Genomic DNA, 27,644 nt, shown 5'->3' with positions numbered 1-27,644 from the left:
CCTCTCCTCCTTCTCCTCGTCTCGCCTCGATCCGCCGGTTCTTTCTCCGCAGAGCGCCTTTTACGTTTTTCCAACGTTATCGACGCGTCGCCTCCTCGCTTCTTCCCGGATTTTTCCCTTTCGCGGCCACCGTTCTCGAGACGACGACCAACCGGCTCTTTCTCCGGGAAAACGCAAGCGGAAACGACCGCCTCCTCTCTTACCCCTCTGCCTCGTCGTTTTCCCCATCCCGGTGCTATTTCGCGTTTCCAAGCCGGGCAGGGAGGAGGGAGGGGAGGGGGGAACTGGAATCTTCCACGAGACTTTCCTCCGTTGTCTTCTTTCGCGTCCTCTCCTCTCTCTCTCTCTCTCCGTCCCTCTCCTCTCGCCAGGTTTTCCTTCCTAGCTTCGTCGAGATGCTAGGATGATAAAGGGAACTAATAAAATCTGTATGACGACCAGCGGATTCTGCATAAAGTACTATACTCTCCCGCGCGCCGAGATCCCCCCACCCCCCTCGGACCTCGCTGTTATGATAACCCGGAATTTCTCGGCTATGTATAAATGTCAATTTGATTTGGCCGCGAGGGACGGGATAGACTAGACTGTCGCCCGAGAGTACTTTCGTAGGATCATCTCCCCGAGTTGAACGTAAATAGAATTCGGCTTAGGCATCTTTATCCCGAAGACAGTCCGGTGAAAATCTTTAAAAAAAAGGAGAATAAAAGAAAGAAAAGAGTACGCCTAAGGGGAGGGGATGGGCCAAGTCCGACTCTTTTCACGAAGGTATCTCGCTTTTGAGAACAAGTGGAACATATTTGAGATTAGAAACGTGCATAGCTTTTCGTTACGCGATCCTTTTTCCAGTCGGGATCTCAGCGGCATAAAATACGTCGTCGAAATTGACATTGCAAAAAGTATACGCTGCATATAGTCTTATCTACCTCCGTCGCGAATATTTCTTTTGAGCTTTTACGATTTCCTATTAAATATTTCCATCTGAGAAAACAAAGTAGAAGTACTGCGCCTTTCTTTCAAGCGTACGAGGTCGGATGAGATTTCTCGTTGCGCAAAAATGTCCTACTTTGCAAAATAAATTACTCCGCCGACGAAATTCTTATGGCATGCTGAAGTTAGTAGCAGATTTATTATCTTTATTACGCGAAAAATGAAAATCCATATTCATATACCGCGTATTTCTGGTCTGTTTTCATCTTTGCTTTTCTCGACGCGCAATCTTTTGATGCAAATTATTTCAAGAGTGACAGGCGGAAAGAAAAGTCCAATCGAAAATTTTTATTTTCATATTTAGATACGAGCACGAAGACGAAAATTGATCGTGAGTGGAGAATTTTTGAAATAATGATAAAATGACGAGTATGGTCGAGCCACAGGCGATCTTGCAGAATGCGAAAAGAAGACCTCAGTACACTTATCCGCGAGTTTGATAAAAGCTTCGATCGATAAAATAGCAGGCAAGAATTTATAAACTCGCACGAGCGCAATTATTTTCTGGTACTCGGTTTTCGATCGATTCTCCCGGCCGTGGAAGAGCGAGAGACGCAAAGTCTACCTCTGGCGGAAGGGAAAGAACGGAAAAAAGGAGATAGAGAATGCTGAAGATAGAGAGGCTGACGCGGGAGAAGAATTGCGTTAAATAAGAAAAGGAGAGAAAACGCAACGCGCGCAAGTTCCACTTTACGTCCGTAGCACAAGATGAACTTGTTCTTTGAGATATTTCAATACCCTCTTTTCTTCGATGTCAATATTTTCCGCGACGCAACACTCGATGCACAAACACGTACTAATGTCGCAGGCTCGAAGAAAAAATTATCTGCATTGCGGCTCTTGGTGAGAGGGACTCGCGGGCCGTACCTTTCTTGAAAACCCGAGTTAAAATTTGGCACGAAATCGAGGCTCATTCAAGTTAATGCCCTTGCCGACTGACTGTTATCTGAGAGCTAGAGTATCACTAAAATCCGATCTACTTTGGAATAAAACGGAAATTGTTGGTAAATCTAAATTTGCATCTTCGCGAACACATTTATATGAAAGAAACTCATTTGAAAGTTTTGCTGTCATTTGCAAAATTTCACACGGAACACTATGTTAAAAATTTGCAATGCTGTTTTAACGAATATCAACAATTCGAACTCTTAGACAAAAATATTATATTCAATTACAAATTATTATATTACATACATTATTATTAATAATAATATAGTATATGTATTGGTTTAAAAAATTGTTTCTAATGTCACACACATATTAATTTAAATAAATATTTTTCTCGAAAATATCAAGCGCATCCAAGTCAGCTTAGATTCTAAAAATTCGAACAATCGAGAAGTCAGACATCAATTCGTGACACTCGCATTTTCGTAGAAGGCGCGTTTCTCCCCGTAAGAAACTCTCGTCGAGGACAGGAATGGTAGGAATCGGCGATGGCAGCGCGATATGTCTTTCGATCGATGTAAAAAGTGTTCCCATACGCGTTGCCGGGTTTGCATCAATGATCTTCCCACGTTTCCCCGCGCGATTGCAATTGCGTGCGACCGTTTCTTTTTCACAGAACGACCAACTAGTTTTTCGGTTGACATTTCATCTCTCGAACGTCATCGAGTAAAATGTCAGGTGGCTTCGATAAAAGGATCATCGATGGTTTTATGTAATTTGACACTTGTAAGTTTGTACAAATACAAATTTTCTTTTGTTTTCCTTTTAACTTCGAATTCTTCTTTTGTATAAATCTTAGCTCTAAACTCTCCGCTCTATATACAATTCAGATTCTTTTGCACACAACCTTCAACTCTTAATTCTCTTGGCTCTTAAGTTTCCTAAATTCGAAGCTATCGAATCCTTTGCTTTCAGTTCCCAACGGTCTGACATTTATACTGACCCCAAAATTTGTGAAATTCTATACGCACGGATTTAGGAGATGACAAAAGTGAGAATAAAATGAGAGCCCGATGGGGAAAAAATTGTGCTGTTCGATGATCATAACAAACGATGGACAACGACTCCACGTCGTTTGGTCCTAATTTCCGTCCTGTCTGTATACCGTAAGGCATAACAGTACCGCATTCCGAATGCCCTTCGTTTCTTCGTTTCTTTCCGTTCACCTTTCCGAGAGCGTCTGCTCTCTCGGCCGCTCACCTGTTCCCCTTCGCCCTCGCCGGTTCAAGTCCTCGTTACGGAATATATTCCAGAAAATCAAACGATAACGAGGCGGCACTTCCCATTGTTCACTGAGATACACTCCTTGCTTTGACAAAATCTAATAGCCGAGACTCGACTTAATAGATATAAAAAAATCACGGATCTCTTCTGCAGAGTCGACGTTATAGGCGGCTGAACGAGCGAGATAACATTGCTCATCGCTGAATCTAAAGTCAGTTATTAATAATAAAATTTCGATTTTTTTTTACAATACGTTATTCAGTCCCTTAATATATTTGGACATCGAAAATTTAGAAGTTCTGAATTTTTTGTCACAAAATTCGGAGAATTCAATGAATATACACGGTCGCGGAAGAACGCGAAAGCACCGTCTCATTACTATTTCATAGATCTTCTCGAACATGTTGCGAACATGGCTCCGTTCTTTCTTCGGGCCACTGCGCGTTCCTGTGCGCGCGTGCGTTTTCGAAGGGAAGGAAAGGAAAGGAAAGGCGAAAGGTACGGACGCGACGGGGACGTTCCTCCATGCGAGATGGAGAGAACGGACGCACCCGGAACCGTCATTTCACCGGGCGAGGAGAACGGCGAGAGAGATCCGTGACACGTGGAGAGAAGCAAGAAAGGAGAAAGGAAAACTAGATGTTTGTTCTATGCCGTGATACGCCGCGCAATTAATCTTGGGAATACCGATGCCGGGCAAGAACTACCTTGGACGGTTTTTAATTGTAACCGAAGAAGGAAAATAAAGCACAACTCCAGATTTTATTAGAAATATATTTATAAACTGCATGATTGCAATTGTTAGGTTAATAAACATAAAATTTAAATTCACATATATTTCAAAAGTGGTCAACGAGTGGAAACGTACGTATGTAAATTTTATGTTTGTTGTACTGGCCAAACAATTACGAACATGTTTATAAATATATTATATTTCTAGCAAAAATTAGTTGGCTCACTCACTCTACTTTGTTTTAATTTATCGTTATTTATTCATGTGAGCGAATTTTTCTTTCTTTCCTTTTTATATTTAAATATCCATATTTTATAACTTTATCTTCCTTTCTCGCGCGTGTATTTGCTCGATACATTTTTAAAAGTTTTTTTTTCAAAACGAAAAAAAATCTCTTCATATCGTATGTAATCCTTAGATTAATTATAAGATTCCTGAATGTCACATATAAAATTGTGCGTTCACGTTACGAATTATTTAATCTGATTTCCACTATAAATTTCTCTGTATTTAATATATTATATGGATGTTTGTACAATTTCTAAGTCAATATGTGTCACGAAGAGCAAAGTAACCTCTTTTCTCCTTTCTGTATCATGGCTTATGTTTTGTGTTGTACGTAGCCACTTGCACCTCTCCGTCTTGATGATAGAGCTTGTCAACGCCGTGTCTCGGAATGATTTTTCTCGGAGCTAACAGTCGCAAATTAAAATTGTAGCTCTTCTCGAGAGCGAGACCTCGTCCTGAATGTCGTCACTCGCGAATCAAATGCGGTCAATCAAAGAACGGGTAGAATGCAGAAGGAGACCGGATAGTTCTATATATCATTAAATGTTATTCGTATCAATCTTTACAACAATAAATGTTATTCGTATCGATCTTTGCGTCATCTTATGTGGCATAGAAAAATTTTATACATTTTATTAGTTTACTTACATTTAGTTGTTTCAATTAATATATTGCATTTTTAGATAGACTTAACTTGTGACCAAATCAACTGATCTAAATTGATCGAATTCTTATCATAGTAGAAGTATGTATAGAAGTGAAGAATACGAAACAAGAGAAAAAAAATTGTAAATCGTTAATTTATAGACTTCCGTACATTAATTTAAAATCTATGTACGCTTCACATGGACTCATTACATTTACTTCAACGCCGCCCGACAAATCTCGATAATGCGCGACCTTCATTTACTCGTGTTTCGTCGACGAGCTCTTTTCGTCCGGTCGGTAGAGCGGGATAAACGAGGACCGTGAGGAAGCCACCCCCGAGCCACCACGTGATCACGAGCGGGGGATTGCGACCCCTCGAAGCGCGGAGGGTGAATGCGATCCCGCTCAAGGTCGCACGTGGACCGCTGCGAGCGATATCTCGGCCCGACTCGGCACGGTCTGACATTTTTTTTTTTCCCTCTCACGCGTTCTCGTCGAACAAGCGCGGAATCGCTGCGCGATCGCGCGAGGAAAGAATCTCTCCCTCCCGTTCTCCTCTCCTTCTCACTATCTATCTCGCGTTTCCCGCTTTTTCTCCGCGCGCCGCAATTTACGGCGTCGAACGTTCTCATCACGCGCCCTCCTCTCGTTCGGAGAAATCGAATGTGCTATTTTGCTTCTAGGAACTACCAGTGCATCTCCGTCGATTCCCCTCCGTATAGGAGGGAGAGGTGAAGGAAACTTCTCCGAGTGCGGAGAAAGGAGCAAGGTAATGACGACGAGGAGAACGACGACAACGACGACGACGTTGGCGATCCCGAGGTAACGCTCGGGAACGGAAGGGACAAAGAAGGAAGCCGGAGAAAGGGTGGAGAGAAGAGGGTAGCGGAACGGGGGATAGAGCGGAGAGGAGAGTCAGCTCTTTTGTGCGCTCGAACGGGAAGGAGCGAAGGGGATGAAAGCGGAGGGCGAAAAAGAACCGGTGGAGAGGGGGGAGGGAGGGAGAGGGGGGGACACAGATGGCCCTTTCAGACAATGAGAAACTCCGGAGATAAGGGCGGTACAGAATGCGAGGGGAGAGAATGGAAGGAAATAGCGTCGAGAGAGGATGAGAGCGGCGGAGAGACTGAGAAAGAGCGAGAGGAGAGAAGGTCGAAGGGAAGATATAGGAGCCGCTTTTTCGAGGAAGGGACGTGCAGGACGTAATGAACGATGGGGAAAGACGGAGGGAGAGACAGAGAAAGAGAGAGAAAGAGAAAGGAAAAAAGAAAGAGAGAGAAGATGATGAAGAGTGAGGCAGCTGTCACGGGGAAGGGAAGAGGATGGAAAACGCGTGACTCAGGCGGAGAGTGGACCGCGCGGGCAATTTCTGGGGGCGATTAACGACGAGCCAACTGAAAGAGGACACACACGCATTTTTCTGCGTGTTGGACGACGTGTTTCGTGCGTGTACTTCATACTTAACCCTGACATTACCGGAGAGCATTTTCTATCACGGGGAGAGAGAGAGAGAGAGAGAGAGAGAGAGAGAGAGAGAGAGAGAGCGCACGTTTATAATTAGATACATAAAATAAATAGCATCGTGTTAAGCACTAAATTTATGAAACTGCGATATACCAACCATGTTTACGCTGAGAAAAAAAGTTGTTCATACAATTAAATGCGTTTTATTGACAGTTTTTTTCTCTAAGTTTAATTATATATGTTTGTGAGTTAAACATGCATCAATAATATTAACATTTTTTAAATGAATTATTTGTTAAATTAATATTTGAAGAAATTAAGGCTCTCATGAATAAATCAGAAATAACTAAATAATATCAACGCGAGCCAACGCAAACACGGTAATAATTTCTATTGTTACAGTTTATTTGTTAGATTGTTTTATTGTTTGCGCCTGGATATTGTAACAATGAAAATTATTGCACACCAACATCCGTGTCGGCATTGGCGTTATTTAATTATTTCTAACGAATAATTGTTTCATTGCTCGTGACCTGCCCCGTGTAGTTGAATCGAGAAATATTTTTTGAATTTTTTTCTCTCAGTGTAGGTAATATTAAGAATAATTGTACGACAAGTGGACGGACGCGAGACGTCTTTCACGAGGAAAAGAGCGGAAATTAATATTCCGATTTTGTAATGCACTTCTTATAGGTCGGATAAGCAGTAATTTTAACTTTTCCGATTGCATGCTGAGTCTTAAAAGCGTCAATGCGAAGGCGGCGTGTTGCGAGTGTGCACTTCATTGAGTACTCCACCCAGTCCCTCTCTCTTTTATCTAACACAACTGGAGTTTATTAGCGTATCGCCAAAGAAGAATGAACGAGCGAAGCGCCGAGAGTGTGACATTTACGTCGTAATCTTAAGAATAGCATGCGAGGCGCGATGCATCGTTTATAACTCGGTGGAAAGTGCCGTGGGCTAAAGTTAAATATTTCGCTCCGATGAAATTATGCCGGCAGCTTTACGATCCAGTAATCAACAATAATCATTTTTCTTTTATACGTATATATGATTGCGCATTAAATAAAAATCACATAAGACGAAGATACTACTTGAATTACACTACATCAGAGAGTTAAGTGAATAAAACATAAATACAAAGAAAGAAAAAACAAGAACAAGATAGAATGAATAAACATATTAGAAGCGAGTGTGTCTGGATCTTTAAAAATTTCCCCATGTACGAAAAAGGATCACATTGTTACAAAAAATATAGCTAACATTTTAATGTGGAATTATATGTAAATTTCGCACTGTTGCCTGCAAACAAAAATAAAAGTTTTAGAAATCTAGCACTAAAGAATTAGCGTGTTACGGATTAATTAATCAAACGCGGATGCCTTTCCATCAACTTTATATGGTGAGAAGAAATCGTTTCGAGATGGTTTAACGCGCAATAGCTCACGGCGCTACCACATCTAGCATCCTTGGCAATTATATGTATAAGACGGCCGATCGGCACCGCTCCTTTTTACGTAGCGACGTAGGAAACTCCTTTCTCCTTTTACCGGCGATACTTCACAACGCCCTGCGTCCCGTTCGCCCGTTTCTTCCTCTTCATCACGCGCGAAGGATATGCATAAACTAAACGTCAATTCTAATCGTGGCTATTAATTAATTTAACCCGTTTCTTCGAAAACTGCGATCACATTCTTACACAATCTCTTGTTTTTTTGCTTCGTTTTGATTCGTTGAATTAATTCGTGCAAATGAATACGAATAAAATGTAATATCTTAACAAAAAAGCTATGATTTCTACAATAAAAAAATGAATTTTATGCTAAATTAGTTTTTTTTAATAATGATTAAAGGTTGTGTACGAATTTCAGCATTAAATTTATTTATAATGATTGATCAAATTGAATGCAACAAGACAGATTTAATGAAAATTTATAAGATTGTTTATCCCCGTGCTTTGTTTTTAATTTTCTAAGAAAATCTGAGTTTTCTCCTCTTATTCTGTCTTTCTTTTTTTTTATAAAAGGAACAATTTCTATCAAAAATTTATTTAGAAATCTAAAATAAGATCTCTAATATTTTAAATAAAGATACAAATTCTGAGCGTAATTTAATTCAATAAAGAAATCGCGAAGATAAAAACACCTTGCGTATTTGATTTGTTTGAAGGAGCTCCGTTCATCTTTTTGTTATTCAAAAGCATTTTCGTCATTAAAAAAAAAAACTTTAAAAAACGGTGCTTTAATTGATTCAAGAGTTGTTTTTTTAATTTAAGCGAATGCTGAGAACAGGATGGAGAAATCGACCGACATGTAACCTTCTCTTGTCCTCACTCTCTTTCTCTCTCACCATGTTGCCGTTCTCTTATATCGAACCATTTGTCCTACGTTCTCTTTGGAGAAGAAACAAGATGCGTGAAACGTTGAAGGAATGAGAAAGAGACGTGAGCACGAAAGACATGAGGGTTGAGTCGGTGTGAGCGAAGAAGCGAGGGATGACTGCAATACGGCGGGTAGAAGGGAAAGCCGAGGAGGGCGAAGGTGAGAGGCGAGAGACGTCGACGAAGGAGCACAGGCGAAGATGGAGTAGTGCGGCAAAGTCGAGAGGGGAAAGGGGATGGAGGGAAGAAAAAGAGAGGGGAGAGAGAGAGAGAGAGAGAGAGAGAGAGAGAGAGAGAAGGGAGGGAAGGTAAAACGAGGAAGAGGAAGACGAGGCGCGGGCGAAGGCAGATCGAAATGCAGTAAGGGAAGAAAGGAGAGAAGGTTAGGGTGGTTAGGTTAGTTGGACGGTATCAGGGGGAAGTCAGAGGGTGAAGAGACAAAGCAGGAGGGAGGGCGCGGGAGGGTGGGGAGAAGAAACGGTACACGGGCGTAGAGCGAAGAAAGAGAAGCATTTCGTGCCCTTCTCCCTCTCCCGTCGTTCTCCTTCTGGCACGGCTCTTTTTGTGCTTCCCTCTTTTGCCCGTCCGAGATATACCGGGTGGAAGAGATGAGGAGAGAAGAGAGGAGAGGAGAGTGTAAAGACAGAGAGGGAAAGAGGAGAAGATTCTTCTTCGTTCTTCTGGATGAGTCAGGCGCAGGTCAGGCGCGGGGGGAAGGACGAACAGGAAGCCGGGTAGAGGAGAGGCTGCGAGAGAAAGAGAGAGAGAGAGACAGAGAGAGAGAAAGAGAGCGAGAGAGGGTGAGAGGTAGAGAAAGAGAGATCGTGCGAAAAAGAGAGAGGCGGCGGCAGCGCGACGACTTAGCCGGGAGAGAACACGAAGATCCGAAACGGGGACAAAGAGAAAATGACAAAGGCGAGAGAGGCGGCCGATTCGATTGGAAAGGCAGGCAGAGGGGCCTCTTTCCTTTTACCAGCGTTTTCTCCGTATTACGTTCCGTACTTTCCGTTGTTCCTGCGCGCGCGCGTCCGCGCCAACCAAGATACATCCACATCCATATATGCGGCTAAACACATATACACACATACTCGCGTTCTCTTTCCTTTCTGTCCTCCCGCTCCTTTCCCCCCCCCTTCCCCTCGTCGCCGTCGACCTCTTGTCCTATCCTCCTTCACCCTCCGTGCCGTTCTCCTTCTGCCTCTCCTCATCGTTCCGCACCGCCTTCGTCCTCTTCGTCGCTATTGTACGTACGTGTATATACGCGTGCAAGTGTATACGCGCGCCTCGTCTCAATCGTCCGTACGCGAGGTTTCATGTCGCACGGGCTCTATACGCTCCCGCGGCGAGAGGGCGGCTTTGTACGTGGGTGAACGGGAAAATGTCTTTTGAAACCTTTCTAGGTCGCTCTCGATCGCCCCACTGTCAGTCATACACACGCGAGATCCCGCTCTCGAGAAAACGCTCGCCGCCGCACGTCGTCGTTTCGCTCGATGCCGATGGCTCGACGGTGTCTCGACGGCCGTGTGCCGGTGGTGGCACACGCTAAATTTTGAAACGAAAACGCGCGAGAGGAACGGTAAGTTGTCCATCGCCGCTCCGATGGCATATAGCGATCGGAATGTAGAAGCACCTCTGATTCAATTATGCTCATGCGCGAACGGTCGTATTTTAAATTGGATAGTGACGAAAACTGCGCAGATTCTCGCGAGGGGTCCGAAGGCCAAGAAGAAGAGAAGAAAGGAGGACGACAGCGAAGGAGAAAAGAAACGGACGGATAAAAAATATGAGGAAAAAAAAAGACAGAGAGAGAGAGAGAGAGAGAGAAGAAAAAGAAGAATATCGAATTCGTCTGCACATGTCGCGCGCGACGATAATATTCTTCTTATTTATTTTATTTATTTATAAAAAAAAGACTGCTGTATTCAAATGTAAGGGATCTTTCCCGTTCCTGTTGCCGTGCAAAATTTACGTTAACCAAACAATTTCTCGAAGAAACTGACTGCGGCTGCATTTAAGCTGAAAGTTTGAACGGATGGAGCGAAGTGATCATTCGCGTCTCCCTTGATCGCGAACCGGGGAAAACCTTCCCTGTTATTTCGCGGCAGCGTAAGAGATTCTTACGTTGCGTATAGCAAAGTCAAACATCGTCCTGTAATACACCCACTCGTCGCCCCATCGCGACATTTCACAAACGAAGTTACGAAGCAGCGTGCTATTGAGACAGCAGCCTGCGCGCAGCGAGACTCGTTCTCGCTTTTGCAATTTGTAAATCTCGTCGCGAGCGCGCTCGCGCGCGGAGCATTACGGTACCGCGATCCTCGCGTTCCCTCTCTTTTTTTCGCCGATTCGCATCTGGTCGTCCTCCGGAACTCGAATCCTTGAATCGTGTCGGGTGGGGAAAAAAAAGGGGCAGGAAGAGAGAAGGAGGCGATCGATGGAAGAGAAGAGAGACGTACGCGGAGAGAGGCTGAGGAGAAAGGCAGAGGGATAGAAAGAGCGAAGGACGAGAGGGGAGAAGCTGAAGCTAGATTATACGCAGATAGATAGACAGAGATAGATGAAGAGAGACAGAGAGAGAGAGGAAGAAGAGAGAGAGAGAGAGAGAGAAAGAGAGAGAAAAGGTGCTGTTCTCGCGCGGCGTGGAACGAACGCGAGGCAAGGCTGAGAGAAGGAACAGTAAAATTGTGGAGAATGTGCACGCGCCATCATCAGGGTGGCCTAGATTCAGCCAAGACCTGCTTTCTAGGCAGCATTTCTCTTTATCATCGGCGGTGCGCGAGCGAGCGCGCGCGATGTACACACATATATACATAGGCGGACCGTTGGCCCGAGTTGCGCGAGGAGAAAATCTTTCGCGGGATGCACGAGCCATTCGTCGTGGGACGGAAAGATCGTGCACATCGTTTAACTCGCGATCCTTAATCGAGCCGATTACGAGCCGCTTCACGCTTGCGTTCGCACGCAGATCGAAGAGATCCCGCGAGCTCTCCTTATACTATATTATCGCGGAGGAGCCGTGTGTGGAGGACCGTCTCGCGCGGAGAGGATTCAAAAGAATATACACCGCGCCGCTCCGATGCACTTGCGTTTCCCATTAGCCAATTTCAGCGCGCGGTTTCAGTTATGCGTATTCAGTAGCGTTTCTACGCACACGAGAGCATGATGTTACCATGTCAAAATGAGACGACGGTTTCGAAATCGAATTCATTGACCGCGCTCTCGCGTCATTCCCCATTGAATAAACGCTCACCTCGCGAATCTCTCGTTAAGCACGAAAATATCACGCAACGTCGAAGTTTTCCGAGTACTTCGTACTTAAGAGACGACGACAGTTTTCGATCATAGGTCAGGGGAGAAGTTAAAAGGAAAGCACGTACAGTTGCAAATGGGAGGGGGGGGGGGAGAGGTCTAAGTACCTGTTCTAAAGCTCTCGCCCGAGCGACCGTGACGAATTTATTAACGTATCGGGAGGAGGAGACAAAGGGGGGAGAGGGGAAACGAGAGGGCGCACGTGGTATATAACGCAACTACGAAACTTCGCCGATCGGTCACCATCAATCATCGGCGATTTTCTCCTATTTGACGGTCATTTAATTACCGCGATAAACCCGTTTATACCGCACGCACGCACGCACGCACGCGCGCGTATACCAACGATGAAACGAGCGCTCCTCCGAAGCCTTTCGTCGGTCGTGTCACGCACGGCGATCGACACGCGATGCAACTTACACGGGGGGGGGGGGGAGCGCCCGCGATTATTGTTGACAGCGAGACATATAACGATCGTCCGACGATCAACGCTCCGATACTCCGGGGGTGAGACGCGCGAAAGAGGGATTGAGAAGTGTGCTAATAACCGGACGGGGAAACGCCACTATTGATCCGTACTGCGGGAATCGATGTTTTCGATATCTCACGGACGTAGTTGTGCCAGTCGAAGTCAGTCTACCGTATTAACAAGGACGAAGAGATTCTGTTAGATTCTATAGTTAAATCATATCTAGTACAATTGATGCTGAGGACATAGCGAGTCCATAAATTTCCATCAAAATTTATATTAATTTAATATAATTAACATTAATTTATTTTATTTCATTTTAATTCAAGTCACGTCATACACGTGTATACCTATCTGTATTACGTAAAACGGAGAAATAATAACAGCACACAATTCCACACGGACGCAACTAAATTAAATTAAAATAACGTCGTTTACCTACCGCGTCGCGTTTCGCATTGCTGTAAGAAAGAATTCAGCACGAATGTCGCTAATCAGATCCTCTGCAGATGTTTAATCAAATCGTTTCAATTGCATAAACACACATACGATTCTCGCGAAAAACAGTAGCGAATCTTTCGACTCTCAGCCATTACCTATATATAGCTGTCCTCGAAATCCACATCGCGCGCGGGATAATGTAGTGTTTTATCTGTGCGAGACAAGATGCAAGAGTTTCTCAGGCGGCTCTTCCGGCAGAATCCGGCGCAATTTCTCTGCGGACTCGCCACGGGGGAACAAACGTGTTCCCGAATGTCGGATAAACTTCTCCCGCGGCGGTGTCGCGGCGCGGTGCAGCCGCAGCCGTCCCATCCGAATGCATCCCGCGCGCTCGTATAATCGCCGATTATTGGCCGGTGCATCGCGCACGTGACCTACCGTAACGGGTGACACGGCGGTTTCGAGCGGCCAAAAACCGCGTGGCCGCGAGGAACGCGCGCGCGCGCGCGCGTCGATTCCGGGAGAAATTCGCTCTCTTTTATCTCGAAGATTAAATCTCCGTTAAATTTCCTAATATATTTTTTTCTTTTAATTCTTAGAACTTACAATGTTAGAAAAGGATAAAAAGTTAAACCGAGATTGAAGTTAATCCCTACGTCGATAGAAAAATGGACCCACTAATCGGCGCCGCTTGTGCGACAGGTCGCTTTTAAAGCGTCGAGCGCATTGTGTCACCGGTCGTATCGCACACGCACGCACGTACGCACGCACGCACGCACGGTCCAGTCGTTACAGCGGAGTCAAAACAATGCGCGGTCGCGAAGAAACGTCGCTTTACTTTTATATTGTTTCTTACGCGATTTAATCGTGCACTGATGCGCGCGTTACAACGTAAACAATACCCCTGTAAAGTAAATCAGTCTGTCCCGAGATAATTATGAATGATTCTACCTTCAAGACTGTCTTAGATTTCTTTGAGGGATCGCGTATGAAACTTCACGTAATTCCTTTCGAAAGCTATAAAAGTTGTTTTGTGAAACTATGACTTTCGTGCAAGTCGCGTCTAACGATAAAGCTGAAATGGAATAAATCTAATCGGTCTTATTGATTTTGGGATAAATTTGGGGTCATCGAGAAATTCGTTTGCAGCGACAATAGACTCGTTTACACATTGAACCCCGACAAGTCGAGATTCACTGACAAGTGTGAAACTCTAATAATCGAACATTCGTAAACGCCGATGGAGCACGTAATTTCGCGCACAAAGGCGCGACGCGCGGTATTGTCGTCCGTTCGCGTTTCGCAATTGGCTCATTGACTGGCGCACTTGTCCGGGGAGCACGTGGCCTCTCATTGATAATCAAAAGGAAGAAAAACAGAAAGGTAAAGAAAAAAAGACGTACGCCTCGAGACACGCTCGTTGGTGGAACGACGCGAGAATGTACCGCTTTCAGCGGCGTGAAAAAAAAAAACAAATTTCGCAGCGTCGCGGTGAACGTATCTCGAAAAAAAAAAAAGAAAAAAAAAATGAAAACTCGCGTCCGCGAGGCTCACGTCGACGAGACGAAGACGAGTCGTCGAGGATTAAGAACAGAATACGTAATGAGGATGCGAAGGAGCGCGACGGAAATTATCGTCGAGAAAGAACACGGGTATGTACGTGAACGAAATCTCTTCTTCGTCGACGACATCGTCTCCGCCGGAGAATCTCACGATCGTGACAGTTACGTACCTCACCATGACCTGACCCACAAATCAAATCGCAGCGGCAGTAGCAGTCAGCAGCGGCCAGCGGTTGTAAGTAGCAGCGGCAGTAGCAAACCAGGCGATCCGGGCTCGTCGCGGTAAATCGCTGAAACCCCGCGCGCCGCTCCGAGGTCCCCCGGGGGTTGTTGATGTACACACACTTTCGCCGTATGATACCAGATGATAAACAACACCGCGCCGCGAGGGCGCGAAAAACGGGAACGATACCTCGGACGTGCTTAACCGCGGTTCCTCGCCGGCACGCACGGCACGCACGTTTACGAACGGACGCGCGCGCGTAAACTGTCACCCACGCTGCACAGCCGGTGACGGCCGTGTCAAACTGCCGCGAGAGACACGCACCACGCACCGCGTTGGCCACTGGCAGCTGTCACTCACGGATTGCCCGTGAAAACGTCGCGGCCCGAAGTGGCATAGCGAATCACGGGGAGAGACAGAGAGACAGCGGGAGAGAGAGACCGGGAGAAGGCAAGGAAGGGAGAGGGAAAGGGAGAGGGAGAAGGAGAGAAAGACGGAGATCGGAGGCGCAGCGAGTCGGCGAGAAGGAGAAAGGGGGAGGAGAAAGGGGAAAGGAGAAAGAGGGTGGGAGAGAGAGAGAGAGAGACAGAGAGAAAGAGAAAGAGAGAGAGCGCGAGAGAGAGACAATGTCGGGCATGCATGCACACTAGGGGGCACTGCGATGGCGGCGGCGGCGGTGGCGGCGGATGGGCCGTGCTCCGTCGCGGACGGTGGCGCAAAGCGATTAAGCGATTTTGTTGTGGACCCCGATTCTTCCCTTCGTCGGCTCTCTCTTCCCGGCTTTCCACTTCTCCCGCGCGCCGCCTTTCGCCTCTCCCGCCGCCGCGCCGCGCGCCGGCCGCGCTACGCCGTTGCCACGAACGTGCCCTAGAACGGAAACCCGGCTGTTTATCCCCACCTACCCGCCTGCCCGGTGCCAACCCCACTACCCGTGCGTCGCGCCGTCCGCGCCGATTCCCCCCGCTCCCAACCGGCGTGACGTTAGCGTCGAGAGCGCGCGCAGGTATCCGTGAGCGGCAGAGGGCACCACTTTTAGCACCGTTGACGCAGACACTGCCGGCGGCGGTAATCCGTGACATCCGTGTTTGACTTTTCAGTGGCACCCTTCTGGCCACCGGTGACTGGCGCTTCTTTTAAAACGCCTGCAAAAAATAAATGTTGTCCAACGTTAAAGTTTTAAATAAACATAATGATAAATAACTACTAAAGGGCAAAGGAAAGTGTAGGTAAAAAGTGTGTAAATTCAACACGCTATCCGTAGACAGAGAGAGTTATCATATGATACGATATCTTTTATCGTTGTATGTTTAACAGAAATTAAAATTTTACGCGCACAGGAGAAAACTCGTTGGACAATTAACGTGTTGAAAACATACGTCAAGCAGGCTCGATCTCTCTTTCATGAACACAATCTAACTTTGTGACTTATAAATTAGTTCTCGTATAAGTTAATTCTGTTAATTAATAAAAAAAATTGTTGAATCAAATGAGGGATTATCGTCTCATGACGATAATCATACACATAACGATACACAGCGAGCAAGTCACTTTTATCCCAAATATTGAATCATATTTTAATCACTATAAATTTCATTTCAATTTAGCGACATAAGCGAGATTTCACGTAGTAAATTAATTCAAGAGTGCAAAGTAGCACAACCAATTAAGATTTTCATAGTCTCGCTGTACTTTTTATGTAAAGAGAACATTTTTAGACTGTAATGTAATATAATGATCTCTCTGGGTTAAACCAATAAGCAGTTAAAAAAAATGTGACATTTAAGTTATATAAAAATGTCTCCGGCTGCCGCTTGTTGTTTATTATTCAGAACATTTGTTCCGCTCTCTTTCTAAGAGACGCTACCGTCCCAGTATTTGTTTCCTTATCGTCGCAGTCGCGGCCGAGGAAACGCGGTCACGTCACCAGCGCCCGTGACGCTCGCGCGACGCTCCTGGGCCCGTTCTCTTTCGTCCCCGCCGCCCGTCGTCCCGTGCCGATGCGCAGAAGTCGAATTCGCGCGTTCTGCGCCGCGTCTGGGAGCGTTGCGACCGGCAGGCGGAGCAGGGGGGTGGGAGGCGAGCTTCGTGCTCCGTTTCCGTGCGCGCTCCGGCGTTGTCCTCCCGCAGAAACTGATCGATCGTAGGCGCGTATCGCGGCACGGCCATTGTGTAAAAAGGACCCATGACGCTCGGATAGTGCACGCTGAGGAGTGGACGCGTAGTTTTCCCCTCCGAGTTTCGTCCTCTTGTGATATTTAGACTGTGCCAATACATAGGTGAGTCGAAAAATCATCCACTTTTTTGTCTACCTGTCCGTTATATCGTCGCGTTTCTCTCGCCTCGCTCGCGCGCGCTCTCCTCCCGCGAGGAGCGGTGGAAAGTTCTCGCGGAAAATCAGGTCGCGCGCTCCGCCATGTCGCGTCGCCGCGTGCTCACGCTTACTCGTCCGGCGCGGAAAATCCGACGCGTTTCTCGTCCCGCGCGCGCGCGCGAAATCTGCTCGGAATTTCAATCTCGCGAGCGGGCTTTTCCACCGTGTGCTTTTTCGTGGGTTTTTCGCCATTTTGTCTCGCCCGCGAACGAACGAGGTCGGCCATTACGCGCGTTCGGTTCCCGTGACGTTGCTCGCGACAGCGGGATACTCCGGTGGGAAATTCTCCGCCGGGTTTTGTCCGGGTCGACGCACGTGGGCTACACCGTCGAGGGCCGGCGCCTGTTCGCGAACCGTGCGAGCAAAACTCCGGACCCCCGGGGGGTTATTGCACCTCAAACGGGTTATCGTCTAATAGAAATGAAGCGCGCGTCGCGCGAGATGTCTCGAGAGTGGCGTGAATTCGCGATTCGAGCACGTTTCGAGAACGTTCGCGAAGCCACTCGCGATTCCGTCGACGCGACACGACGCCGGCGGGCGTCTCCGCGTCCTCGAGCTGCTGCTCGCGGCCGCTCGCGAATTTGCATCCGCGATCCTGACCTGTGCGCGCGCGGCGCGTCTTGCGTCGCACCCGGTTAAAACACCGCGCGGTAAATCGAGACGAATTACATGTGTATGATGTGTGTACGTACGTACACGTTGCGTCGTCTTTTACACGTCGTGCATTTCGGCGCTCCTTCACGACGCCGAGGGATAAGCGCGTAACGCGAGCGGCGATTGTTCGCAAATTCCAATTTTCCGTTCCACGTTTAATTAACGGCGGCAAAGGAGACTAATTTTTTTAAATTTTAATTACGTAATCGCAAAGTCCTTGTCGTCTGGCGCAATTAACGCGTCGCGTCGCGTCGCGTTTTTCGCGTTTATCGGCGTTATTACGTGCCGTTATCTGTCTCCGCGTCTCGCGTGCGCACCGCGGGGTATCTACGACGGTTTCGACGATCGCTAAATATAGAATGGTAATCGAGGTCGCGTTATGAGAGGTTCGGGAAAGCGTCGGCCATGACTGTTGGTAGCGGCGCGCCGGGACTGAGAAAAGCGGCGAGACGTCCGCCATGACGTTCGACGCTGAAATTTTCAGGCGCGGCGATTGCCACGCGACGAGGAAGAGAGGGTCGTTCTGGCCGAGATTTTCTCGCTCGTCGATTCGACTCTCGTTAAAAGACGCGCACCCAGATCGAAGAGACGCTTCTCTCACGCGACGCTTCTCGCGGATCTGTTTGCTTTGATTATCGGCTCGCGATAAGCACACAGGTCGAAGGACTCGGTCCCCCGTGAGGGAATTACGTAAAGGAAGACGTAACGACGAGCTCTCGAAACAAAAGGAGACGCGGCAGTCGTCGTCCCGGTAAACGCTTTAGCGGTTTCTGCCTGCTTTATTACAGCAATTAAACGGCTTTTATTGGCATTCCAGTCAACGCCCGGAATTTATACGATCGAATCCCTCTCGTCACGGCTTTATTTACCCTTCAGATTAAATGCGTAATAAAATAAACAACGACGGTGGAGAGGCCGTCGCGGAACGTAACGGTGAGAATCGAGCTGGTGCGGTAACAACGGGCGAGGAATAATGAACGTTGAACGACGTCTCTCTCTCTCCCTCTCTCTCTCTCTGTGTCGATTGACGTGCAGTCATGCGGAATGCGATGTATTTTTAATTCTTTCAGGCGGCATTTTTATATGCTAATTACGCCAACACACATATTGATATTTGTAAATAAATAGAGATTCAACATGTGAACTGTTTAGCTCAAGATCTTTTTGAAAATGTCCTCACTTTTGGAATTAATAATTTCTCTGAAATAAATACAGAGATAAAGTCAGAGGAATTCTTGCGTAGGTCATGTAATTGATTTACGTGCGTTTTTTTATTTGTAATGATGATGCAACGATACCGTTTAACTGAAGACTTAAGTATTTATAGAACCGTAGTGTGAAACTAATTTACTGCGTTATTTAGTACACAATATTTTTCTATTGATATCGTGATTTTCCGATAAGAATAGAAGTCGATTGGTTTATTTGTAAAAGATGTGTAATAGATGTGTACAAATAACAGCAGCTCAATAAAAAAAAACGCACGTAAATCAATTACATGACCTACGCAAGAATTCCTGTGGCTTTATCTCTGTATTTATTTCGGAGAAATTATTAATTCCAAAAGTGAGGACATTTTCAAAAAGATCTTGAGCTAAACAGTTCGTATGTTGAATCTCTATTTGTGTTTACTTACAAATATCAGTATGTGTGTTGGAGTAATTAGCATATATCAGCAGTCGCTTGAAATATGATCGGATATTGTGTCTTTTTGTTTACAATTCTCAATTTTTTACAAACTTCTTTTTACTTGCATTGGAAATACAAATTAAAATACGAGCGCAAATACGATACGGAAATGAGAGGGCGATGCGACGAATTCCGAGTCGTATCGATCCGATGAATTCCCTTGAGATTGTTTCGAATTTCTCAAATCGTAACGTTTTCGATCAAGGTGGAGTCGATACGAGGAAAATTCGTGGCCACGATAAGACACGGGATTGGAAATCGATACGCGCGGTCGTTGCGACAAAAGGTCCTATTTCTTTTCGATGACTTTTCGGAACGTGTTCGCGGTGTTCAACCGGGAAGGATCCTCGTTGTCGCAAGGAAGGGCGCGGGAAATCGTGGATTTCTCTCTCTCCTATCGGGATTGCGTGTCGGGACGCGTTTCGGCAGGCCGCCGAGGAATCAAAGTCGCGACCATCTTGACGCCGATCCGTAATTCGGCCTCGCCAGCGTCAGTGCTATTCTCAATCACGTCGCAGTAGTGAATTTCCGTGCGGCGCGCATGCGCGCCGTTTTCCTGTTTTTCCTTCTTGCTCGCACCGGGAGACGCGTTCCGCTCTCGGGACGCGGGCCTCGCCGGACGCCTGCGCCCTCCAACGGCGGTCCGCGGCGCCGAGCCGAGAAGGCGTTGGAGCTAACGCCATTGTTGAAAAGGGCAGCGCACGAGGCGGACGCCGGGCCTGGACGCTCCAACGCTGTTTTACACTTTTCACCGACTTGATTGCTGTGATATTAGATTGTTTTATATCTCCCTTATTAGGTGAGTGAGCAAAACGTCGTACGTACGGTAATCCGCGGGCGCGCGGTTAATCGCGCGGGACGCGTCTCTCCGACGACGGGGAATCGCGCCGAATATTTGCGGGTGACATGGCGCGGCGGGCGGGTCTCTCTTTTCTCTGTCCCTCTCTCTCTCTCTCTCTCTCTCGGCGTCGAGATATGGCGAGTGGTTTTTTGTAGCCGCGACGAGATAACGCGCGTCGGCGTCGCGCTCCGCTGTCGGCGTCGTTCGCTCGTCCGCCGCGCGAGTCTCACGGCGAGGTCGTGTCGCGAGAAGCGGCGAATATTTCCCCCGGCGTGTAATGAAATAAATACCGTGGCGTTAGCGTTTGCGATTTCCAGTGCCATTGTCCAGACGCGACGCAACGAGGAGATCGCGCGCGAGGAATTCGGTCGGCGCGGCGCGGTTCCGTGAGCGGTGCGCGCGCGGAGCGGTGCGGTGCGGCGGCGGCGAATCGATCGGGCCGTGGTTTTCCGCCCGCGAGCTTTCCACCCGCCGCCATTTTGTCCCGGGCCCGACCTCGCCAACCGCCATATTGCGTTCCACGTCTCCGCTCTCCCGACTCTCTCGCGGTTTCCTGCCTCCGCGGGGAGGAGGCGGCGGCGGCGGCTCGCGTCGCCGCGCAAGAAAAGACGGTTCCTCTGCTTTACCCCTCCCCTCTATCGCTTTTTTCTCACGTCTCTCTATCTCAACGAGTGCGCGCGCGCGCGCGCGCTCTGTACGCGATCGGGAAAAATTATCTGTCAACAATTTGTTTTTGTTTCGTGCTCGCATGCACACATACACACGCTCGGCATCGCCTGACGTAACGGCGCTCTCGCGCGCGAGATAACAATATAAATAGATTACGCAATCGTGGCACGCAGGCAGAGGGACGAGAGGGAGAGACCTTCCGTCTCTCTCGCTCCTTTTTTTCTCTTCCTATCTGTCCTCGCACAGGCACCTCGCGACTGCGTACCTCGCTCTCCTAGTTTTCCTACTGCGTGTCCGGTGAAACCTCCTCACCCTCCCGCGTTCCCCACCCACGACGTCGGTCGCCGAGCCGCGTGATCGATTTTCCGTATTTATTGCGCGCCGCTAATGTAAATCGCGCTGACGTAAATCGGGTTAGACCAGTCCCCCGGTTTCTCGCTCGCTCGTCGCGTCTCTGGTCGGTGACGCGACGTTTGGAAACGTCACGATGAAAATACGCGGATCGTTCGGGAATCGCGCAATCGGCCACTTGTAGTGAGCCAAGTCCCCCGAGATTTAGTGTATCGTCGTGACGTCGCCTCACCTTCAGGTACGCGCGATTGCTTCAACATTTCCTCGTTTCTTTTCTCCCGTGCGTGGCATTTATCATTTTTTTTTTATATTTTTTTCTTTTGTCGAACTGCGTTGGTAATCATTAATCGCGTAACATTTCATTCGATGTCCGGTGTCTACGATTTCGCGTCGCATTAAAAATGATTGTACGGAATTTGGTCTTGATGAAAAAAAATTTCGAGAGGAGGTTGAGCGGCAGCGGTACCCGCGGCAGCCGCCCCTGAGTCCCAGGGGCCTCCGTGGCTGTTGCGCAAGCGGTGCGCGCAGCCCGGACGTCGCGATTGCGCGTGCGCGGTGCTTGCGCGTCCTCCTGCATCATCCCCACCAGGGCAGTCCATTACCGTTACCAGACACGCACAAAGGAAAAGACCAGACGAGCGATCCGGCCGACGCATCGCTCACACGGCCATTTTGGAAGCTTCGGCGCTTCGTTGCGGAGCTTTCGCCTCCGTCGTCCTCCCGCGAGGGCCGCGAACGAAAAGGAGGAGAAAGAGAGCGCGAGGATAGAGGAGAGGAGGACGTGGGGAATCGGTAACGAAAGTCGGCAGACGTATTTTCGCGGGTAACGACTTAACGTCGTTCGGCTCGATGTGCGCGATAATAATCGGTCGCGGGAGGACGAGATAGCGTCGGGTCGCTCGGTCGATCGATAGCGTGCGGTGAGGAGAAACGGCGAGAAAGGGAGGACGGCTCCGTCGGCGGGTTTCGCACTTCGTACGTTATCCGGGGTTTTTTTTTTTTTTACATTCGTCAGCACGGCTCCGTCACTTATCCACGTTTGTTTTCTCATCTGTGCAGAAACGAGGAAACGAAGCCAGAACTACCATGGAGGACGACCAGCAGTTCTGTCTCAGGTGGAACAACCACCAAAGTACGCTCATACAAAACTTCGACACACTCCTCGAAAGCGGGACGCTGGTCGACTGCACGCTGGCGGCGGAGGGGAAGACTCTCAAGGCGCATAAGGTTGTTCTCTCCGCGTGCAGTCCATACTTTGAGGTGAGCATAACGTTCTGTTGTCATTACTTAATCGTACAACCTATTCCCATCTTCCTTGAGATATTCTAAAGTGATTATCTGTTTTCAAGTTACCAGCTAGAGATTGTTATTCTATTCTCTTAATATTTCCTTGGAATTGATGGATGTAATCAGGCAAATTCTCTTTTATTTTATTATTAATAACATCATAAAATAATATTTTCCACATTTCTGAGAGTAGCGACATGGTTGTGAAAATTTAAATAGTAAAGTTGATAATTGTATTACTTATCGTATATTAATTTTCAATTACTTATTAAAAATGCGAGTTGAAATTGAAGGAATTTTGATTTTTTGATTGAAAGAATAATTATGAACGTAACGAATTATAATTATGTGCCGCAAAGCTTCTCCCCTTGCTCTTTGTCCAGTTGGCTCAGTCGGGTTAGATCAATACGAAACGTGTTGGGAGGGAGCGAGATAGATTGTTGAGAAGCAATAGGTGGGGGGGGGGGGGGGATCTCAAGTTGAAACAAGATGGCCGTGCTTGTTGAACGTTGCCTGGGCAGGAGTATAGGAGGTGCAGGTGGGGGAGAGTGGGGGAGCAAAAGCCTGAAGCCCCCTCCTAGGTCCTCTTGATCAATACAAGGAAAGCAAGATGGCTGATTTCCAGGGCACTTGCCCTGGGATTTTACCCTAATATGGGTGGGGATGCAGAGCGGCTGTTGCAATAATTGAATACTGCTCTATGAAAATTAATAATGCGCTCGAATTGTGTATGCGTGTACGTAGATGTTAGCTCGTCCCAGATGACAGCACTTTGCATTCGTAGCTGTAACATGAGAGATACATGAGAGGAATCGATATCAACTAAAGAAATATTTCTCTTATAATATCATACTCTCTACGAATAACGTTCAAACTTTGTTGCCTTTATATATTCATTTCAGCACATTTGACTGTCATAATATACCAAAAACAAATGTTACAAATATATTAAAGTAACTTATTTCTAAATTGGAATACGTAATGATTTACAAATTTGATACGAGTTAGAAAAATAAATTGTAGATTTGTAACTCTAAATATATATTGTGACTGCTTGTCTGAAGATTATGTACTTTTTGTGTTACAGTGCCTCCTCAGCGAACACTATGACAAGCATCCAGTGTTTATACTCAAAGATGTAAAATTCAAAGAACTTAAGGCGATGATGGACTATATGTACAGAGGGGAAGTAAACATTTCCCAAGACCAATTGGCAGCACTCCTCAAAGCCGCTGAGTCTCTGCAAATAAAGGGCCTTTCGGAAAGTAAAACTGCTGGCAGTAGTAAGACGGAGTCCAGGCCACAGAAAGCCGTCTCACAACCTACAGCACCATCGTTAGACATTCCACACGCGTCTTCCGGTCTGACGATAGAAAAGAACAAAGTTCCTAGGCAGAGTTTGGCGCAAAGTTCCGTGGGGGATTTACCGGAGGATTCGGTCAGTCCTCAGGTGTCAAAAGGGCTCTCCTCGAGGTGAGTGATTTTGCGAACAATTCCATTACGTTGTAACTTAGACGTGAACGTTAATTCATTTCAAGAATATTGCTAACTGCCGTTCTTTTTGTTTTCTCCAGGGAAGGTTCGCAAAGTCCAACAGCTAGAAAAAGGAAACGAACTCGGAGAAGAAGCTTCACCGAGGATAGTAATACGATAATAGAGAACCAGGATGCATCGAATTCCAGCGACATGCCTCAGCAAATGGGTGTACCGGCGCTTGGTATCGCGCCAGTGGCAGACGAGAAAGTACATTCAGATCCAACGGACTCTCTCGGCAGGTCAGCTTTAATGACGCAGTTGACGAAACCCGCCGACGAGATGTTACAGGTAAAATGTTGTTCGACGAATTCCTTCCGTTTTTTTTTTTCGTGTGCCAACGGTTTAAGTGGAGGCTGTCGCCAATAGCGCTGTTTCTTTCGCTTCGTTGGTAAAGAAAGATCGTTCTTTATCCTACTGCTTTGGTTCTATCTTTTTCTTGCCGCTGCAGTGTGGAAACTGTTCGAGACAATTTTCTCCTTTGAGGATTATGTTCTTTTCCATAGATAATACTTTTTGTATGTGTATATATATGTCTATTCTAATACATTTTAACATTTTACAGCTGCCACTTGAAAAACCCGAGCCAAACGATAACCTCATCGAGCCAAAGTCTGAATACCTAGACGATGCTGAGGAAGGCGTTGAAGACCTGACGCTGGATGAAGATATGAACGATCTTAATGACATGGAACAGGACAACAATCGAGCTGGACCGTCCCATGACCCCGCCCAACACCCCGGTAAGTTGCAATGTTATTTGTCATTTACAACTTTTGATTTTATCGCAGCGAAACGCAGGGTTTATTTCTCATTTAAAGGCAATGCAAATTGTAATGTTATGCATTTAAACTTGCGCATCAACTCGCTAAGCAGCGTTCCGCATGTAAGAATGTGAAGAGTATAGCGAATTATTGCATTTTTTTGCATAAAATTATATATGCTCTGGAAAGAGTCAACGACAGTAGCGAATCTTCGATCCAAAAAAGCTTGATTTGGATCGAAGCGGAGCTTGACGTCTTGTACGATTGGATAGTGATTCTTGAACGGGAGTCGCGGTATTGTCGGATCGCGGTCAATCAAAAAAAAAAAAAAAAGTTCACTCACTTGATCGTTAAATAGGAAGGGCTTGTGCGTTGAGCGAAATCAATAGTTTTGGTGTCGCGAAGTCGTTTTTCGTTGTTTTTGTTTGTTATCTGTTGAAACACGGGACGTGTAACAAATTGGCCGACACTAGCCTGGGTTTCCTCGTTGCAGGTGGGGGGGCGGGAGCGCGGTCTCGGTCGAGAGGGAATTTGAGTAGTGGTGACGATGGCGGTCGTGGTAATGGTGGCGATGGTGGTGCCCCATGGGCTTCCCATTTCCTCGAATGTAATAAAGTGCCAAACATGAGACGGCCGCGCCCGGACGCCGACGTAGCCGCGTTGCTTAAATCACTGGCGAACAAGCAGGGCAGAAAGTATAGCTTAGACTCGGTTAAAATGTCCCTGGAGGCAATATTGCAACAGGGGGTTAGCACCACTCAGGCGTCCGAGATGTACGGCATTAATCGCTCAACGTTGCAGTTCTATTTGAAAAAATTGAACGTCGTCAGGAGGAGATGGAAACACCAACCTTCTAGTCCAATCTTCACCCCGGTCCAGCCTAGGCGGACCTAGTGTGCGCACGTGAAAGCGCGCGAATATTGTAGCGTCCCATGCACCGTTCTTTTAACGTCGAGTCCAACCGACGACAGTCGTTAAAATATTAACAATCGCTATATATATATTTATATATATATATATAGTTTGAAAAATCTAGACTGATTCGAATTCTTGTTCTTGAGAGATCGTTCACTTTGAAGAACTCGAATATGATTTCTTATAATATGCACATTGCTTGAAAGAAATTTTTTTTCGTTTGCACTTTGACGATTAAATTTATTCGGGAATCGAAATTCCGACAAGAATCACTTCCGAGCTAGTCAAATTTAACGATAATTCTATGATACGCACCTACGAGTTCGAAGTACGGCGAGTCGATGTACAAAGTATTTGATCTTTAAATAGTCTGAATATCAGTATTATTTGTCTATTTCTTAAGTGTTACGTGTAGACTACTTAAGCCAAATTATTAAAAAAAAAAATTTGTGACTTCTGTATGCAAATGTGTGTGAGCATGACGATCTGCGGGGCGGATGTGTTATGGTATTTCGCGTAACTTGCCAAATATTACTTACTGTAACGAATATAGAGGGATGATTAGGGACATAATGTATAATATAAATGTATTTTAAGCACTCCCGCTGTATAAGGGAAACGTGCGACATTTTCCGATCGTGTGAAGCCCTGTGTTTCGCTGCGTAATCTCTTGGTCGGTCTTAACATATGTGAACCAATATTTTTGTTCCCCTTTAAAAGAGTTTATGAATAAAGTATCCTCTTCATTCCTAGATCGATGTTTTTATTACTACTTGACGTGTCAATATTGTAAATCATTTGATATTTTTAAATAAGGATTTCTAACAAGTTAATATTAATTTCAATTTAAATATTTAATTCGAGATGTGCCGAAGTAGCTTTCGGTTTTATAGCGATACCCCTTCGCTCGTAGATCTCGTCCTGATTTCTATGAATTTTTTTTTATTAACATAACATTCAACATCGTATGTCGTGCAACGTGTGAACGTGTCTAACGTCACATTGAGATTTATCGGACGATCGGTTTATTTTAGCAGGTCTTGGCTCATGGCATGTTACCGGTGACCGAAGTAATGCGGGGGGTGTTGTGGGCTCTGTGGCAGGAGCTCCCGGGACGACGGATGAGGTTTTTCTAGCAGCTCAGGAGGCCGCACAGGCCGCACATCGCGACTCGCAAGGTAGGCTCATTCTCATCATTTTCCATCTGCCTCCGGCCCTCCGTAACAATAGACACTCGCACAATTGGCTTAAAATCGCTAGAGCTTCCGCGCGCTTCCTTATGTGAACATTTCGCGAGATAGTCGTTTCCACGGACTGTTAAAATGCAAATTTCAAGCAAATTTATGAGTGGAATAGAAAACAGCGCGTACTTGCGTTTGAATGGGCTCGTGGAAAATTTCGAAATAGAAACGATGATATGCATCTTTTTCTGTAAATATGACAAGACCGACAATAGCCCATTCACAAGCGCGAGTACGTTGATAAAGAAAAAGTTTCGGATGACGTGTACACACACACGCGCGCGTAATTATTATGTGCCTATTGCGCAGGCGGGACGGAGCTTCTTTTTTCTTTCGTTGTCGATAACGTGGTTCAACCTAGATTCCGGTGCGTTCAAGTGTAGCACGGTCTCTGAAAGAGCTTTTTATTTTCTATCGGAGCATGTAGAGCTTTCCGTTAAATTCTTAAGTTCTTTGTGTATCTCTTTCTATCTTTTTCCTTTTCTTAGCGTAGCGCCGCGACACGCGAGACTTGACGTAAGACGAGCCGCACACGCGCGTCCGCGCGCGCGCGCGCGCCTGTTTTTGTTTTCTTTCCATCGCGTCAAACCGCAATCGGTTTCCTATAATCGGCTTTTTTTTTTTTTACTATACTCGATCCTGATCGTCGTCTC

The 27,644-nt window shown here is 46.5% G+C and overlaps 2 protein-coding genes across 51 annotated transcripts in view; one reads left to right on the top strand and one right to left on the bottom strand.

Moving 5' to 3' along the window:
- LOC105449229 (protein bric-a-brac 2) overlaps positions 1-14,705 on the bottom strand; it is a 54,209-nt gene extending 39,504 nt beyond the window's left edge. The window contains exon 1 of the mRNA XM_011688258.1: positions 14,624-14,705. Within this exon, the coding sequence (XP_011686560.1) occupies positions 14,624-14,631 (8 nt within the window). The 5' untranslated portion in view covers positions 14,632-14,705. The remainder of the gene's footprint in view (positions 1-14,623) is intronic.
- The window catches only part of LOC105449230 (longitudinals lacking protein, isoforms A/B/D/L), a 122,384-nt gene continuing 109,407 nt past the window's right edge, over positions 14,668-27,644 (top strand). For 47 of the 50 annotated variants that reach the window (XM_011688291.1, XM_011688277.1, XM_011688296.1 and 44 more), the window contains exons 1-5: positions 22,311-22,511; positions 23,626-24,011; positions 24,113-24,362; positions 24,637-24,814; positions 26,785-26,928. In XM_011688291.1, the coding sequence (XP_011686593.1) occupies positions 22,338-22,511; positions 23,626-24,011; positions 24,113-24,362; positions 24,637-24,814; positions 26,785-26,928 (1,132 nt within the window). In that variant the 5' untranslated portion in view covers positions 22,311-22,337. Of the gene's footprint in view, positions 14,689-22,310; positions 22,512-23,625; positions 24,012-24,112; positions 24,363-24,636; positions 24,815-25,328; positions 26,505-26,784; positions 26,929-27,644 lie in introns of those variants that run through there. The other 3 variants (XM_011688271.1, XM_011688294.1, XM_011688307.1) reach the window with 2 other exon arrangements.

This window comes from Wasmannia auropunctata, unplaced genomic scaffold (genome assembly GCF_000956235.1).
Source record: "Wasmannia auropunctata unplaced genomic scaffold, wasmannia.A_1.0 LD336076.1, whole genome shotgun sequence".
NCBI lineage: Eukaryota > Metazoa > Arthropoda > Insecta > Hymenoptera > Formicidae > Wasmannia > Wasmannia auropunctata.
This window is presented reverse-complemented; position numbering and strand designations above follow the sequence as displayed.